General features: G+C 34.6%; 1 protein-coding gene across 1 annotated transcript in view; it reads right to left on the bottom strand.

Moving 5' to 3' along the window:
* The window catches only part of LOC139983527 (uncharacterized), a 29,020-nt gene that overhangs the window by 2,671 nt on the left and 9,981 nt on the right, over positions 1–16,368 (bottom strand). Inside the window, exons 5-9 of the mRNA XM_071997144.1 lie at positions 13,008–13,460; positions 11,923–12,012; positions 11,223–11,558; positions 7,531–7,788; positions 422–553 (exon numbers count right to left, since the gene is read on the bottom strand). Of these exons, the coding sequence (XP_071853245.1) occupies positions 422–553; positions 7,531–7,788; positions 11,223–11,558; positions 11,923–12,012; positions 13,008–13,460 (1,269 nt within the window). The remainder of the gene's footprint in view (positions 1–421; positions 554–7,530; positions 7,789–11,222; positions 11,559–11,922; positions 12,013–13,007; positions 13,461–16,368) is intronic.

Here is a 16,368-nt window from a genome sequence, read left to right as displayed (position 1 = left end):
CTTAACATTTTCGTGTATCTTGAATGTCGGTTTGTATTGTATGATGTTATAATGCGACTAGGATCTAAAACCTTCAACTTCCTGGTTGATATTACTTCCTTATTTTCGATGACGATGACGATGACGATGACGATGATGATGATGATGATGACGATGGTGATGACGATGACGATGACGATGACGATGACGATGACGATGACGATGATGATGATGATGATGACGACGATGACGACGACGATGACGACGACGATGACGACGACGACGACGACGATGACGACGACGATGACGACGACGATGACGATGACGATGACGATGACGATGATGATGATGATGCTGATGCACATGATGATGATGATGATGATGTGGGTCTTAAGCAGAACATTTAAATAATTCTATGATGTATTATGATGATTGGTCTTACCTGTAGAACAGTCAATTCCACCATAGGCAGGTGGACACAAACATTCGCCATTATCCGTACAGGTACCACCATTATCACAACTCTGGCAATTCATATTACACGTAGGTGGATTGTACTTTCCATCTTGACATGCTGGAGACGAAAAAAAGAGTAAACTATAATTTGATATTTTATCAACGTGATCAATATTTATGTCAATGTGAATGATATATTGTCACAGTCATCATGATTTATGTCAATGTGATATGATATATTGTTAATGTGATCAATATTTATGTCAATGTGATATGATATATTGTTAATGTGATCAATATTTATGTCAATGTGATATGATATATTGTTAATGTGATCAATATTTATGTCAATGTGATATGATATATTGTCACAGTCATCATGATTTATGTCAATGTGATATGATATATTGTCACAGTGATCAATATTTATGTCAATGTGATATGATATATTGTTAATGTGATCAATATTTATGTCAATGTGATATGATATATTGTTAATGTGATCAATATTTATGTCAATGTGAATGATATATTGTCACAGTCATCATGATTTATGTCAATGTGATATGATATATTGTCACAGTCATCATGATTTATGTCAATGTGATATGATATATTGTTAATGTGATCAATATTTATGTCAATGTGATATGATATATTGTTAATGTGATCAATATTTATGTCAATGTGATATGATATATTGTTAATGTGATCAATATTTATGTCAATGTGATATGATATATTGTCACAGTCATCATGATTTATGTCAATGTGATATGATATATTGTCACAGTGATCAATATTTATGTCAATGTGATATGATATATTGTTAATGTGATCAATATTTATGTCAATGTGATATGATATATTGTTAATGTGATCAATATTTATGTCAATGTGAATGATATATTGTCACAGTCATCATGATTTATGTCAATGTGATATGATATATTGTTAATGTGATCAATATTTATGTCAATGTGATATGATATATTGTTAATGTGATCAATATTTATGTCAATGTGATATGATATATTGTTAATGTGATCAATATTTATGTCAATGTGATATGATATATTGTCACAGTCATCATTCATTCAACCATATTGCTTTTTGGACTAGATATTGAGATGAGGTTGTTAACTATCTGTCTTATAGGCTATTATAATCTTCTTGCTTTTCTTATAGGCTATTGTAATCTTCTTGCTTTTCTTATAGGCTATTGTAATCCTATTGCTTGTCCTATAGGCTATTGTAATCTTTTTGCTTTTCTTATAGGCTATTGTAATCGTTTTGCTTTTCTTATAGGCTATTATAATCTTCTTGCTTTTCTTATTGGCTATTGTAATCCTATTGCTTGTCTTATAGGCTATTGTAATCTTTTTGCTTTTCTTATAGGCTATTATAATCTTCTTGCTTTTCTTATAGGCTATTGTAATCTTCTTGCATTTCTTATAGGCTACTGTAATCTTCTTGCTTTTCTAGTAGGCTACTATCATCTTTTTGCTTTTCTGATAGGCTATTGTAATTTTCTTGCTTTTCTATTAGGCTACTATCATCTTTTTGCTTTTCTTATAGGCTATTGTAATCTTCTTGCTTTTCTTATAGGCTATTGTAATCTTCTTGCTTTTCTTATAGGCTATTGTAATCTTCTTGCTTTTCTTATAGGCTATTGTTATCTTCTTGCTTTTCTTATAGGCTATTGTTATCTTCTTGCTTTTCTTATAGGCTATTGTAAACTACTTGCTTTCCTTATAGGCTACTATCATCTTCTTGCTTTTTTATAGGTTATTGTAATCTTCTTGCTTTTCTTATAGGCTACTATCATCTTTTTGATTTTCTTACAGGCTTTTGTAACCTTCTTGCTTTTCTTATAGGTAATTGTAATCTTCTTGCTTTTCTTATAGGTTATTGTAATCTTCTTGCTTTTCTTATAGGCTATTGTAATCTTCTTGCTTTTCTAATAGGCTATTGTAATCTTCTTACTTTTCTTATAGGCTACTATCATCTTTTTGATTTTCTGATAGGCTATTGTAATTTTCTTGCTTTTCTATTAGGCTACTATCATCTTTTTGCTTTTCTTATAGGCTATTGTAATCTTCTTGCTTTTCTTATAGGCTATTGTAATCTTCTTGCTTTTCTTATAGGCTATTGTTATCTTCTTGCTTTTCTTATAGGCTATTGTTATCTTCTTGCTTTTCTTATAGGCTATTGTAAACTACTTGCTTTCCTTATAGGCTACTATCATCTTCTTGCTTTTTTATAGGTTATTGTAATCTTTTTGCTTTTCTTATAGGCTACTATCATCTTTTTGATTTTCTTACAGGCTTTTGTAACCTTCTTGCTTTTCTTATAGGTTATTGTAATCTTCTTGCTTTTCTAATAGGCTATTGTAATCTTCTTGCTTTTCTCATAGGCTATTGTAATCTTCTTGCTTTTCTAATAGGCTATTGTAATTTTCTTGCTTTTCTATTAGGCTACTATCATCTTTTTGCTTTTCTTATAGGCTATTGTAATCTTCTTGCTTTTCTTATAGGCTATTGTAATCTTCTTGCTTTTCTTATAGGCTATTGTAATCTTCTTGCTTTTCTTATAGGCTATTGTAATCCTATTGCTTGTCCTATAGGCTATTGTAATCTTTTTGCTTTTCTTATAGGCTATTGTAATCGTTTTGCTTTTCTTATAGGCTATTATAATCTTCTTGCTTTTCTTATTGGCTATTGTAATCCTATTGCTTGTCTTATAGGCTATTGTAATCTTTTTGCTTTTCTTATAGGCTATTATAATCTTCTTGCTTTTCTTATAGGCTATTGTAATCTTCTTGCATTTCTTATAGGCTACTGTAATCTTCTTGCTTTTCTAGTAGGCTACTATCATCTTTTTGCTTTTCTGATAGGCTATTGTAATTTTCTTGCTTTTCTATTAGGCTACTATCATCTTTTTGCTTTTCTTATAGGCTATTGTAATCTTCTTGCTTTTCTTATAGGCTATTGTAATCTTCTTGCTTTTCTTATAGGCTATTGTAATCTTCTTGCTTTTCTTATAGGCTATTGTTATCTTCTTGCTTTTCTTATAGGCTATTGTTATCTTCTTGCTTTTCTTATAGGCTATTGTAAACTACTTGCTTTCCTTATAGGCTACTATCATCTTCTTGCTTTTTTATAGGTTATTGTAATCTTCTTGCTTTTCTTATAGGCTACTATCATCTTTTTGATTTTCTTACAGGCTTTTGTAACCTTCTTGCTTTTCTTATAGGTAATTGTAATCTTCTTGCTTTTCTTATAGGTTATTGTAATCTTCTTGCTTTTCTTATAGGCTATTGTAATCTTCTTGCTTTTCTAATAGGCTATTGTAATCTTCTTACTTTTCTTATAGGCTACTATCATCTTTTTGATTTTCTGATAGGCTATTGTAATTTTCTTGCTTTTCTATTAGGCTACTATCATCTTTTTGCTTTTCTTATAGGCTATTGTAATCTTCTTGCTTTTCTTATAGGCTATTGTAATCTTCTTGCTTTTCTTATAGGCTATTGTTATCTTCTTGCTTTTCTTATAGGCTATTGTTATCTTCTTGCTTTTCTTATAGGCTATTGTAAACTACTTGCTTTCCTTATAGGCTACTATCATCTTCTTGCTTTTTTATAGGTTATTGTAATCTTTTTGCTTTTCTTATAGGCTACTATCATCTTTTTGATTTTCTTACAGGCTTTTGTAACCTTCTTGCTTTTCTTATAGGTTATTGTAATCTTCTTGCTTTTCTAATAGGCTATTGTAATCTTCTTGCTTTTCTCATAGGCTATTGTAATCTTCTTGCTTTTCTAATAGGCTATTGTAATTTTCTTGCTTTTCTATTAGGCTACTATCATCTTTTTGCTTTTCTTATAGGCTATTGTAATCTTCTTGCTTTTCTTATAGGCTATTGTAATCTTCTTGCTTTTCTTATAGGCTATTGTTATCTTCTTGCTTTTCTTATAGGCTATTGTAAACTACTTGCTTTCCTTATAGGCTACTATCATCTTCTTGCTTTTTTATAGGTTATTGTAATCTTTTTGCTTTTCTTATAGGCTACTATCATCTTTTTGATTTTCTTACAGGCTTTTGTAACCTTCTTGCTTTTCTTATAGGTTATTGTAATCTTCTTGCTTTTCTAATAGGCTATTGTAATCTTCTTGCTTTTCTTATAGGCTATTGTAATCTTCTTGCTTTTCTAATAGGCTATTGTAATCTTTTTGCTTTTCTTATAGGCTATTGTAATCTTCTTGCTTTTCTTATAGGCTACTATCATCTTTTTGATTTTCTTACAGGCTTTTGTAACCTTCTTGCTTTTCTTATAGGTTATTGTAATCTTCTTGCTTTTCTTATAGGTTATTGTAATCTTCTTGCTTTTCTTATAGGCTATTGTAATCTTCTTGCTTTTCTAATAGGCTATTGTAATCTTCTTACTTTTCTTATAGGCTACTATCATCTTTTTGATTTTCTGATAGGCTATTGTAATTTTCTTGCTTTTCTATTAGGCTACTATCATCTTTTTGCTTTTCTTATAGGCTATTGTAATCTTCTTGCTTTTTTTATAGGTTATTGTAATCTTTTTGCTTTTCTATTAGGCTACTATCATCTTTTTGATTTTCTTACAGGCTTTTGTAACCTTCTTGCTTTTCTTATAGGTAATTGTAATCTTCTTGCTTTTCTTATAGGTTATTGTAATCTTCTTGCTTTTCTTATAGGCTATTGTAATCTTCTTGCTTTTCTAATAGGCTATTGTAATCTTCTTACTTTTCTTATAGGCTACTATCATCTTTTTTGATTTTCTGATAGGCTATTGTAATTTTCTTGCTTTTCTATTAGGCTACTATCATCTTTTTGCTTTTCTTATAGGCTATTGTAATCTTCTTGCTTTTCTTATAGGCTATTGTAATCTTCTTGCTTTTCTTATAGGCTATTGTAATCTTCTTGCTTTTCTTATAGGCTATTGTTATCTTCTTGCTTTTCTTATAGGCTATTGTTATCTTCTTGCTTTTCTTATAGGCTATTGTAAACTACTTGCTTTCCTTATAGGCTACTATCATCTTCTTGCTTTTTTATAGGTTATTGTAATCTTTTTGCTTTTCTTATAGGCTACTATCATCTTTTTGATTTTCTTACAGGCTTTTGTAACCTTCTTGCTTTTCTTATAGGTTATTGTAATCTTCTTGCTTTTCTAATAGGCTATTGTAATCTTCTTGCTTTTCTTATAGGCTACTATCATCTTTTTGATTTTCTTACAGGCTTTTGTAACCTTCTTGCTTTTCTTATAGGCTATTGTAATCTTCTTGCTTTTCTTATAGGCTATTGTAATCTTCTTGCTTTTCTTATAGGTTATTGTAATCTTCTTGCTTTTCTTATAGGCTATTGTAATCTTCTTGCTTTTCTTATAGGCTATTGTAATCTTCTTGCTTTTCTTACAGGCTATTGTTATCTTCTTGCAATTTGTTTTTAATATTTTAATCAGAGAAATAAACCAAACAAACTTTAAATCCTGGAAATTATGTATTAAGCAAAGTGCTTATGTCTATCTTGATGGTTATTTGTTTCTTGATTGTTAATTCAAAGTAGCTATCCAAAAACACGTTCATTGATATGTATTTAATATATTATACTCCAGTTAATACATATTATTGTAGTGAGGTATACGGTGAAGTTATAAAGGGATATTGGATAGGATTTATTCCCGTATTAGAAGATCCTTCACAGATTAGGAACTGCATAATGTGTATATGTTTGAATTCACTCAGGTATGTGTGTAGATGCACCCATGTATGTGTTTAGATTCACTCAAGTATGTGTTTAGATTCATAAATACCACATAATACACAATGGGTGTTTAACTGTCATGTACCTCGCACAATCAGCCGGTAAGTGACCACGTCATACTCTTTTCCATTCTGTCCTCTGATGAAACACTCATAAATACCACATAATACACAATGGGTGTTTAACTGTCATGTACCTCGCACAATCAGCCGGTAAGTGACCACGTCATACTCTTTTCCATTCTGTCCTCTGATGAAACACTCATAAATACCACATAATACACAATTGGTGTTTAACTGTCATGTACCTCGCACAATCAGCCGGTAAGTGACCACGTCATACTCTTTTCCATTCTGTCCTCTGATGAAACACTCAAAAATACCACATAATACACAATGGGTGTTTAACTGTCATGTACCTCGCACAATCAGCCGGTAAGTGACCACGTCATACTCTTTTCCATTCTGTCCTCTGATGAAACACTCATAAATACCACATAATACACAATTGGTGTTTAACTGTCATGTACCTCGCACAATCAGCCGGTAAATGACCACGCCATACTCTTTTCCATTCTGTCCTCTGATGAAACACTCATAAATACCGCATAATACACAATTGGTGTTTAACTGTCATGTACCTCGCACAATCAGCCGGTAAGTGACCACGTCATACTCTTTTCCATTCTGTCCTCTGATGAAACACTCATAAATACCGCATAATACACAATTGGTGTTTAACTGTCATGTACCTCGCACAATCAGCCGGTAAGTGACCACGTCATACTCTTTTCCATTCTGTCCTCTGATGAAACACTCATAAATACCGCATAATACACAATTGGTGTTTAACTGTCATGTACCTCGCACAATCAGCCGGTAAGTGACCACGTCATACTCTTTTCCATTCTGTCCTCTGATGAAACACTCATAAATACCGCATAATACACAATGGGTGTTTAACTGTCATGTACCTCGCACAATCAGCCGGTAAGTGACCACGTCATACTCTTTTCCATTCTGTCCTCTGATGAAACACTCATAAATACCACATAATACACAATGGGTGTTTAACTGTCATGTACCTCGCACAATCAGCCGGTAAGTGACCACGTCATACTCTTTTCCATTCTGTCCTCTGATGAAACACTCATAAATACCACATAATACACAATGGGTGTTTAACTGTCATGTACCTCGCACAATCAGCCGGTAAGTGACCACGTCATACTCTTTTCCATTCTGTCCTCTGATGAAACACTCATAAATACCACATATTACACAATGGGTGTTTAACTGTCATGTACCTCGCACAATAAGCCGGTAAGTGACTTCGTCATACTCTTTTCCATTCTGTCCTCTGATGAAACACTCATAAATACCACCGTCTTCTCTTTGAATATTCTTGACAGTAATCGACGATTTTCCATTCCATCTTTTCTTGGTTTGGCCGTTGAATCTCCACCGTAATGATTGCTCTGAGATAGTGTGGGTCACAGAAAACGTCACTTCCGGATCCTCAACACTGACTGTCCTAGTGAAACGACCGACAGGACTCAAAAAATCTATTGAAGACAAATTGAAAATGCAATTTTCCTGCTGTATGAAAACTGTTCTGATTTTATACAAGTCTTATTGTGAGAAAAATCATCATAAACCTGCAAAACAAAGATTTACTTGCCCGCGTAAAAAGGACAAGATTAGCCCTGTGACTACGATACGGTATGTGTAATGGTTTTACATTTGTACAAGATTACTCCTGTGACTACGATACGGTATGTGTGTAATGGTTTTACATTTGTACAAGATTACTCCTGTGACTACGATACGGTATGTGTAATGGTTATACATTTGTACAAGATTACTTCTGTGACTACGATACGGTATGTGTGTGATGGTTATACATTTGTACAAGATTACTCCTGTGACTACGATACGGTATGTGTGTGATGGTTTTACATTTGTACAAGATTACTCCTGTGACTACGATACGGTATGTGTGTAATGGTTATACATTTGTACAAGATTACTCCTGTGACTACGATACGGTATGTGTGTGATGGTTATACATTTGTACAAGATTACTCCTGTGACTACGATACGGTATGTGTGTGATGGTTTTACATTTGTACAAGATTACTCCTGTGACTACGATACGGTATGTGTGTAATGGTTATACATTTGTACAAGATTACTCCTGTGACTACGATACGGTATGTGTGTGATGGTTATACATTTGTACAAGATTACTCCTGTGACTACGATACGGTATGTGTGTGATGGTTTTACATTTGTACAAGATTACTCCTGTGACTGCGATACGGTATGTGTGATGGTTATATGGTTATACATTTGTACAAGATTACTCCTGTGACTACGATACGGTATGTGTGTGATGGTTTTACATTTGTACAAGATTACTCCTGTGACTACGATACGGTATGTGTGTAATGGTTATACATTTGTACAAGATTACTCCTGTGACTACGATACGGTATGTGTGTGATGGTTATACATTTGTACAAGATTACTCCTGTGACTACGATACGGTATGTGTGTAATGGTTATACATTTGTACAAGATTACTCCTGTGACTACGATACGGTATGTGTGTAATGGTTATACATTTGTACAAGATTACTCCTGTGACTACGATACGGTATGTGTAATGGTTACACATTTATACAAGATTACTCCTGTGACTACGATACGGTATGTGTGTGATGGTTATACATTTGTACAAGATTACTCCTGTGACTACGATACGGTATGTGTGTAATGGTTATACATTTGTACAAGATTACTCCTGTGACTACGATACGGTATGTGTGTGATGGTTATACATTTGTACAAGATTACTCCTGTGACTACGATACGGTATGTGTGTGATGGTTTTACATTTGTACAAGATTACTCCTGTGACTACGATACGGTATGTGTGTAATGGTTATACATTTGTACAAGATTACTCCTGTGACTACGATACGGTATGTGTGTGATGGTTATACATTTGTACAAGATTACTCCTGTGACTACGATACGGTATGTGTGTGATGGTTTTACATTTGTACAAGATTACTCCTGTGACTACGATACGGTATGTGTGTAATGGTTATACATTTGTACAAGATTACTCCTGTGACTACGATACGGTATGTGTGTGATGGTTATACATTTGTACAAGATTACTCCTGTGACTACGATACGGTATGTGTGTGATGGTTTTACATTTGTACAAGATTACTCCTGTGACTGCGATACGGTATGTGTGATGGTTATATGGTTATACATTTGTACAAGATTACTCCTGTGACTACGATACGGTATGTGTAATGGTTATACATTTGTACAAGATTACTCCTGTGACTGCGATACGGTATGTGTGATGGTTATATGGTTATACATTTGTACAAGATTACTCCTGTGACTACGATACGGTATGTGTGTGATGGTTTTACATTTGTACAAGATTACTCCTGTGACTACGATACGGTATGTGTGTGATGGTTTTACATTTGTACAAGATTACTCCTGTGACTACGATACGGTATGTGTGTAATGGTTATACATTTGTACAAGATTACTCCTGTGACTACGATACGGTATGTGTGTGATGGTTTTACATTTGTACAAGAATACTCCTGTGACTGCGATACGGTATGTGTGATGGTTATATGGTTATACATTTGTACAAGATTACTCCTGTGACTACGATACGGTATGTGTAATGGTTATACATTTGTACAAGATTACTCCTGTGACTGCGATACGGTATGTGTGATGGTTATATGGTTATACATTTGTACAAGATTACTCCTGTGACTACGATACGGTATGTGTGTGATGGTTATACATTTGTACAAGATTACTCCTGTGACTACGATACGGTATGTGTGTAATGGTTATACATTTGTACAAGATTACTCCTGTGACTACGATACGGTATGTGTAATGGCTATACATTTGTACAAGATTACTCCTGTGACTGCGATACGGTATGTGTAATGGTTATACATTTGTACAAGATTACTCCTGTGACTGCGATACGATATGTGTGTGATGGTTTTACATTTGTACAAGATTACTCCTGTGACTGCGATACGGTATGTGTGATGGTTATATGGTGATACATTTGTACAAGATTACTTCTGTGACTACGATACGGTATGTGTAATGGCTATACATTTGTACAAGATTACTCCTGTGACTACGATACGGTATGTGTGTAATGGTTATACATTTATACAAGCAAAAAAGTTGCAAAATTGCGTTACTCGAGCATTTTCTCAGTAACATGGAATTCTAAAGATAACACACTCTCTTAATTTCAAAGACATAAAAACTGTTAACAAACTGCATAAATGCTACGAAAACCGGGTGTATGCATTTATATATGTTTATAGTCTGCGAGTCAAGCATTTTGAGCCTAGCAGAATATATTTCAAAGAGGAACTGATGAGAAGAAAAGCAGTCTAGACTAAAGACACATTTAAACTAGACGGATAGACTAACAACTAAATTCGAAAATTCAAGAAAGAACATAATTACTTTAAATTGGACAGAACAAAGGGTAGTAAGATGTAAGGAAACACGGGATGAAGAGGCTTAAGGAGATAATTGATCAAGTTAGCATCCAGCAGCCAGAATGGGAAGATAGGGAGTGAGTACACTCTTCCGTAATTTTGGAAGTTTGGCATGTTGTCGCTGTTTGCATATCCCTTATGATATCTCATAAATATCACAAATTGGACGCAAACCACCACACCACATTAAGTGGCATCGTTTGCAGTAACTATACATACATTTGGTAGAAAGCAAAACAATAATTATTTTGGAAGATTTTTAGTGATTAGTTAGAAAAGCCATCGTACTAGCTATGAGTATCGGGTGCACAAATACAGGCGTTCACAAACAAAAGCACATTCCTAAAACACATTTATTCATAACCGCATAAATACCGATCTTTTGTTCGTGTAAAGAATACCGTTTTCAATCTTACCCGAAATTGGATTAACTATCGCAGGTATCTCGACCTGGTCTACAAACTCGTCTCCAGCAAATACACAGGAAAATACTCCAAGCCTTGACGATCCGTCCTTCTGGTTACAATTACTCGGTAGAGATAGAGACCTGCCATAATATTGTGGCTGTTCTACAGATTGTGAGGGGAGCGCTACAAGAGAAACACCGGATTTGTCTGTACTGTATTTATTAAACGAAAAATCAGCAGCGTTAAATGTGTTGGTTCCAGCAATGGCCAAAAGTTCCACTGGATAGGCAAATTGAGGCCTTTCGTAGTGGTTCTTTACAAGACATGTGAAATCCGAAGGGGAAGCTGTTTAAAGAACACGCAAAGAGTCAGGAACATGCAGAAGAAATAGAAAGAAAAACAAGAAGGCAAGTTAGTCATAGTGTCCTGCAAAGATTATGTTGACAATCTTTTATATATATATATCATTTTTCATTACTTTATATTTTGTCTCTCTATGATGTATAATTTGATATTCCGATGTAAACTTTTTTTTTATATTTATACCAGCAAATGAGCAATAGAAACATTTCTTTCATACAGATTGTAAAATATTTGGAGAATACTTTTGTTAGAATATTACATATAAGTAATCTATAGGATTTTTCAAGGTGAACAGTTGATATGTAAATAAAGTAAATTATATTAAAAAAACAAGGATTGTACTTACATTGTTCACAGAATTCACCCACAAATCCAGGGTCACATGTGCAAGATGCTGAGCAACGTCCACCATTTAAACATGGCGCGGAACACGATGCTATAAAAGACAAATAATGAAACAGAATTAGATTGAAAACAAACTATAATTTAAACTAGAATATGACGAATATACTCACATATGCACAATTGAAATGTAACTCGGTATCGCAACGGGACAGTGGATGGTGTCGACAACTGTAAAAACAGATCTTGGTATTTACCTGTTAATTCGCATTGAACTATTGTAGTCTATGCTTTATCCGCAATAAGCCTTCTTCTTATGTAAACGATGAAAGTCATATATGAAGAAGTGTGTCACTAAGACATATATGAAGAAGTGTGTCACTAAGACATATATGAAGAAGTGTGTCTCTAAGACATATATGAAAAAGTGTGTCTCTAAGACATATATGAAAAAGTATGTCACTTAGACGTATATGAAGAAGTGTGTCACTAAGACGTATATGAAGAAGTGTGTCACTAAGACATATATGAAGAAGTGTGTCACTAAGACATATATGAAAAAGTATGTCACTAAGACGTATATGAAGTAGTGTGTCACTAAGACATATATGAAGTAGTGTGTCACTAAGACAATGACCTTATGAAGAAGTGTGTCACTAAGACATATATGAAGTAGTGTGCCACTAAGACAATGACCTTATGAAGAAGTGTGTCACTAAGACATATATGAAGAAGTGTGTCACTAAGACATATATGAAGAAGTGTGTCACTAAGACATATATGAAGAAGTGTGTCACTAAGACATTGAATTTTTGAAAACAATCCCATCTGTTAGTTTATATTCTCCCTCTTCTTGCTTTATTATACTATCTTTCAGAAATATGTAAAAGTGTTTAATATATTCCGCTATTATTATTTTAACTATTATTATTTTTAAAATGGCACCTATAGGCTATATAGCTATTGAGGAAATATAATGAAATGGATAAGGCTGAAGGTACTACACATGTTTTTAGTTTCTTTTCTTTTTCTTTCGTGTTTCTTATTGTATTTATTTCTAGACACACGCAATATGTTATGCTTTCTTACCTGCATCTAGTATATGTACTTCAAATAGAGGACCTTTGTTTGCAGCCATTACGTTACTTGCAGAATACGCAACTGTAAATTGATTAGTGTCGATCACTATTGGAGTACCCATGATTGAATACACCGTTGGGTCAACGGTAAGTGGTATATTAACGACCGATGTCGAATATCTCAGAAATCCAACCGAATCTCTCCCATCGGCGTAACGAATCTCGAAAACATCGCCAGCGTCAGCGGCAAGTAGGAAGTCGTTGATGATCAATGCAAATTGAGAACCGGTCGGTCCAGAAACGACCCATTCACACATTTCGCTAGCACCAGATTGGGTAAAATAGGAATCGGGAGCTAAAATAGCGTTGAAGTTACTGAAGTCAAGTGTCACATCAGTACTAGCAGAACATCTATGAGTCAGATCATCAACATCATCAGCTGTAAGTTGCTGGAAATCAGTCCCTGTTAAGATAAAATAAGTCACATTATCCAACGCTTGTAACCAATATGGTTTCATGGTTATATGGTTTAATCTATTGCAGAGTGTATTGAAGCAGAGGAGGTCAATGATTCCATTGGTCAATTAATGAATAGAAAATATTTGCAACCAGCAGTCATAGTAGAGATATTGCTCTTGGCGACACTATTTTCCTAACACATATTCCCCCACCCCAATCCCACCCTATCCCCTTCACACATATAACATCAAAACTTTTGCTTGTTTAAAGAATTTGTTTTCCTGGACAAGATATGATTTATTGAATGACTTTCAATGAGTTGATTTTACGATTACATTATCTACCTGACATGTCGAGTTAATTAACGCAATAAATAAATGTTGTCAATACCAAGTAGGTATTTAGTTCAAACGTGACTAAAATTAAACTTCATCAATGACACTATAAAGTATTATAAGAGCAGGAATGATGTATACATTTGTGATCAACAATATACCAAACAACTCAAAAAAATATCATTTTTCAATTTGATACATTATAAGCGTCGGGGGGGGGGGGGATATTTAAGAGATTCTTAATGTGATATCATTCATTCACTGATGGTTGAATGTTTACATATTTTGTTTATTTACTGTAATGTTTGTCTTTGATATCAACCTGTATGACTCCCACCGTACTGCTGGTTCTCATGTAGTCAATATTATGATATTATACCTCATATTGGAATGGTCTCATCGATAACACAGTTTAATGCACCTTGGAGAGAACATGGAGAACATATGATCCCGAGCAGTGAAACTATTATATCAAGCATTAACAAAGGTTTAACCTCTCAACCCCTGGAAAGACTCTTAAGGTCATCCGTATTGGCCCAAATTTGAGTGAACTGTAGTAAACCCTATATACTAAGAAATACTTCTCCGAAGGGTTTATTTTCCCAACGTATTCCAGACTTTGCGGATTGATAAAATGAAGATTAAGTGAATGTATAATACTTATTGACATTTGAACTTGTCAATACCCAGCCCCCCACCCAAACCAACACCTTTCATCAACCCCCTAATCATCAGTCGAGGTAAAAGATTATGTCTAGAGAAATCTTGCATTTAGCCGTGGAAGAGCTGTACCGTTACTGATGCGGTTTTAACTCTTCCCCTCTTTTTAACCTCATACGAAGTACTTCTTAGTAAACCTTTGTGTGTAGACCTAATTTATAGTCTACATGTGTCACAGACTGCATCATTGACGTCTATTGTTTGTGGGAAGGTTCCAAACTCTACAGGGGTGATGTCTTGAATGACTTCAGTGACTTGCATGACTTGAATGACTTGTGGAGTGTTAGCTCAGTGGCTAACGCCGGTGCCTTTCAATCATAAGGTCCCCGGTTCGAGTCACTCCCAGATTAATGAATGTCGTCCAGTTACAGAGTTGTTGACAATTGACAATTCATAATCATGGAGGTTAAATATGAATGTAAGAGACTGACTTCGGTCAGTTTGCGGCTTTGATAAGCCAATGATGGCTTCTTCGCGAGTTCCTGCTTGCATGAGGATCTAATATACATACTTCAAGGCAGAACTTTATATACCATATTGGATTGCTTCTTCCGGCTCCATATGTTCAGCCCTCTAAATATATGGGGGGGGGGGAGAGAGTTTGAATAATTGTAGTTTGTAGCACAAAAGCGTACAAAACAATTTATGCCTTTAATACCCCCCCAGATCACCGGATATGGCACTTCTCGGGCTTGAAAATGACCAACCAGATGTACACTTTTGCCTGAGAACCAAGTATTTCCCAAAAGTTTTTTTTTTCATCCATAACCTTTTTGAAGATTGTCACCAGTTACACATCATATTCGACCTCATCGCATCTCCTGTGGATCATTGCTTTTGTAGGTGATTCTACGTCGCGGCCCACAATACCCGTAAGCCCCACTTGTCAAGGTTTATAAGAACATTATGTGTTCAGAATTTGAACTTTATATTTCTCGTGAATAAATTCACTTCAAAACATACCCATAATGTTGCACAAAATTTCATCTATGGACCACCGATATAGAAAAACTTTCTTCAAACCCTAACAGACCGGTCAAAATTGCACCAGTAGAGGGAAGTATGATGACGATTGTTGGTGAGGGAAGTTTAGAAAATTCAGACACAGTTAATTTATAGGTGTACAAATATTAAAACCTCTTATAACGGCTACTATATGAAACTTCGTTGAAGGAAATGAAAAATACACACTATAGACAGTTTGGAGGCTGTTCATCCTGGAACGCAATTTTCATGCTCACTGATACGATGTGATATCTGCCGTTTGCTTTACAAATTCGAATAATGGAAATGAGACTGAAATAAGTAACTTTTACTGTTTATTGTGCAATGCCCCACATTCTTTACATTTCGAAAGACGCGCAGTTTCAAGTTCATTACACACTGAAGGCTTCTTTTCTTTTCTCCTTTTTCTCGCTTTTTTCTTTTCCCTTCTTTCCTCTCCTTCCTCCTCTTTTCCCCATTTTGTTCTTCTCTCTTTTTTCTCTCCTCTTTTTCTTATCTGGGGGGCGCTCGCCCCCAACACCCCCTGGATACGCGCCTGATAATTGTCGACAAACTGACACAAGGGCACCTCCCCTCCTTAAAATCAAATCCTTACTTCGCCGCTGGAACTAACTTGAAGATTCAACCCCTAACCTTACTCAGTTGAGTGAAATTCTGAATTTGTCCCGCCCTCCCCACAACCACCACATTTGATAATGACTATATATAACCCGACGAAGGTGTAAACGTTTCTTTATCACACATGAATAAAGAACTATTTCAAACCTTTCCATGAAAAGAGATTAAAAGATAAAATGGCGAGGAAATAACAATGGAGTCATCTCTGCGTGATTAAATTCTCGTGATTGCGTG

Source organism: Apostichopus japonicus, chromosome 16, assembly GCF_037975245.1.
Source record: "Apostichopus japonicus isolate 1M-3 chromosome 16, ASM3797524v1, whole genome shotgun sequence".
NCBI lineage: Eukaryota > Metazoa > Echinodermata > Holothuroidea > Aspidochirotida > Stichopodidae > Apostichopus > Apostichopus japonicus.
The sequence above is the reverse complement of the archived record's forward strand: the minus strand, read 5'-3'. Positions and strand labels throughout refer to the sequence as shown.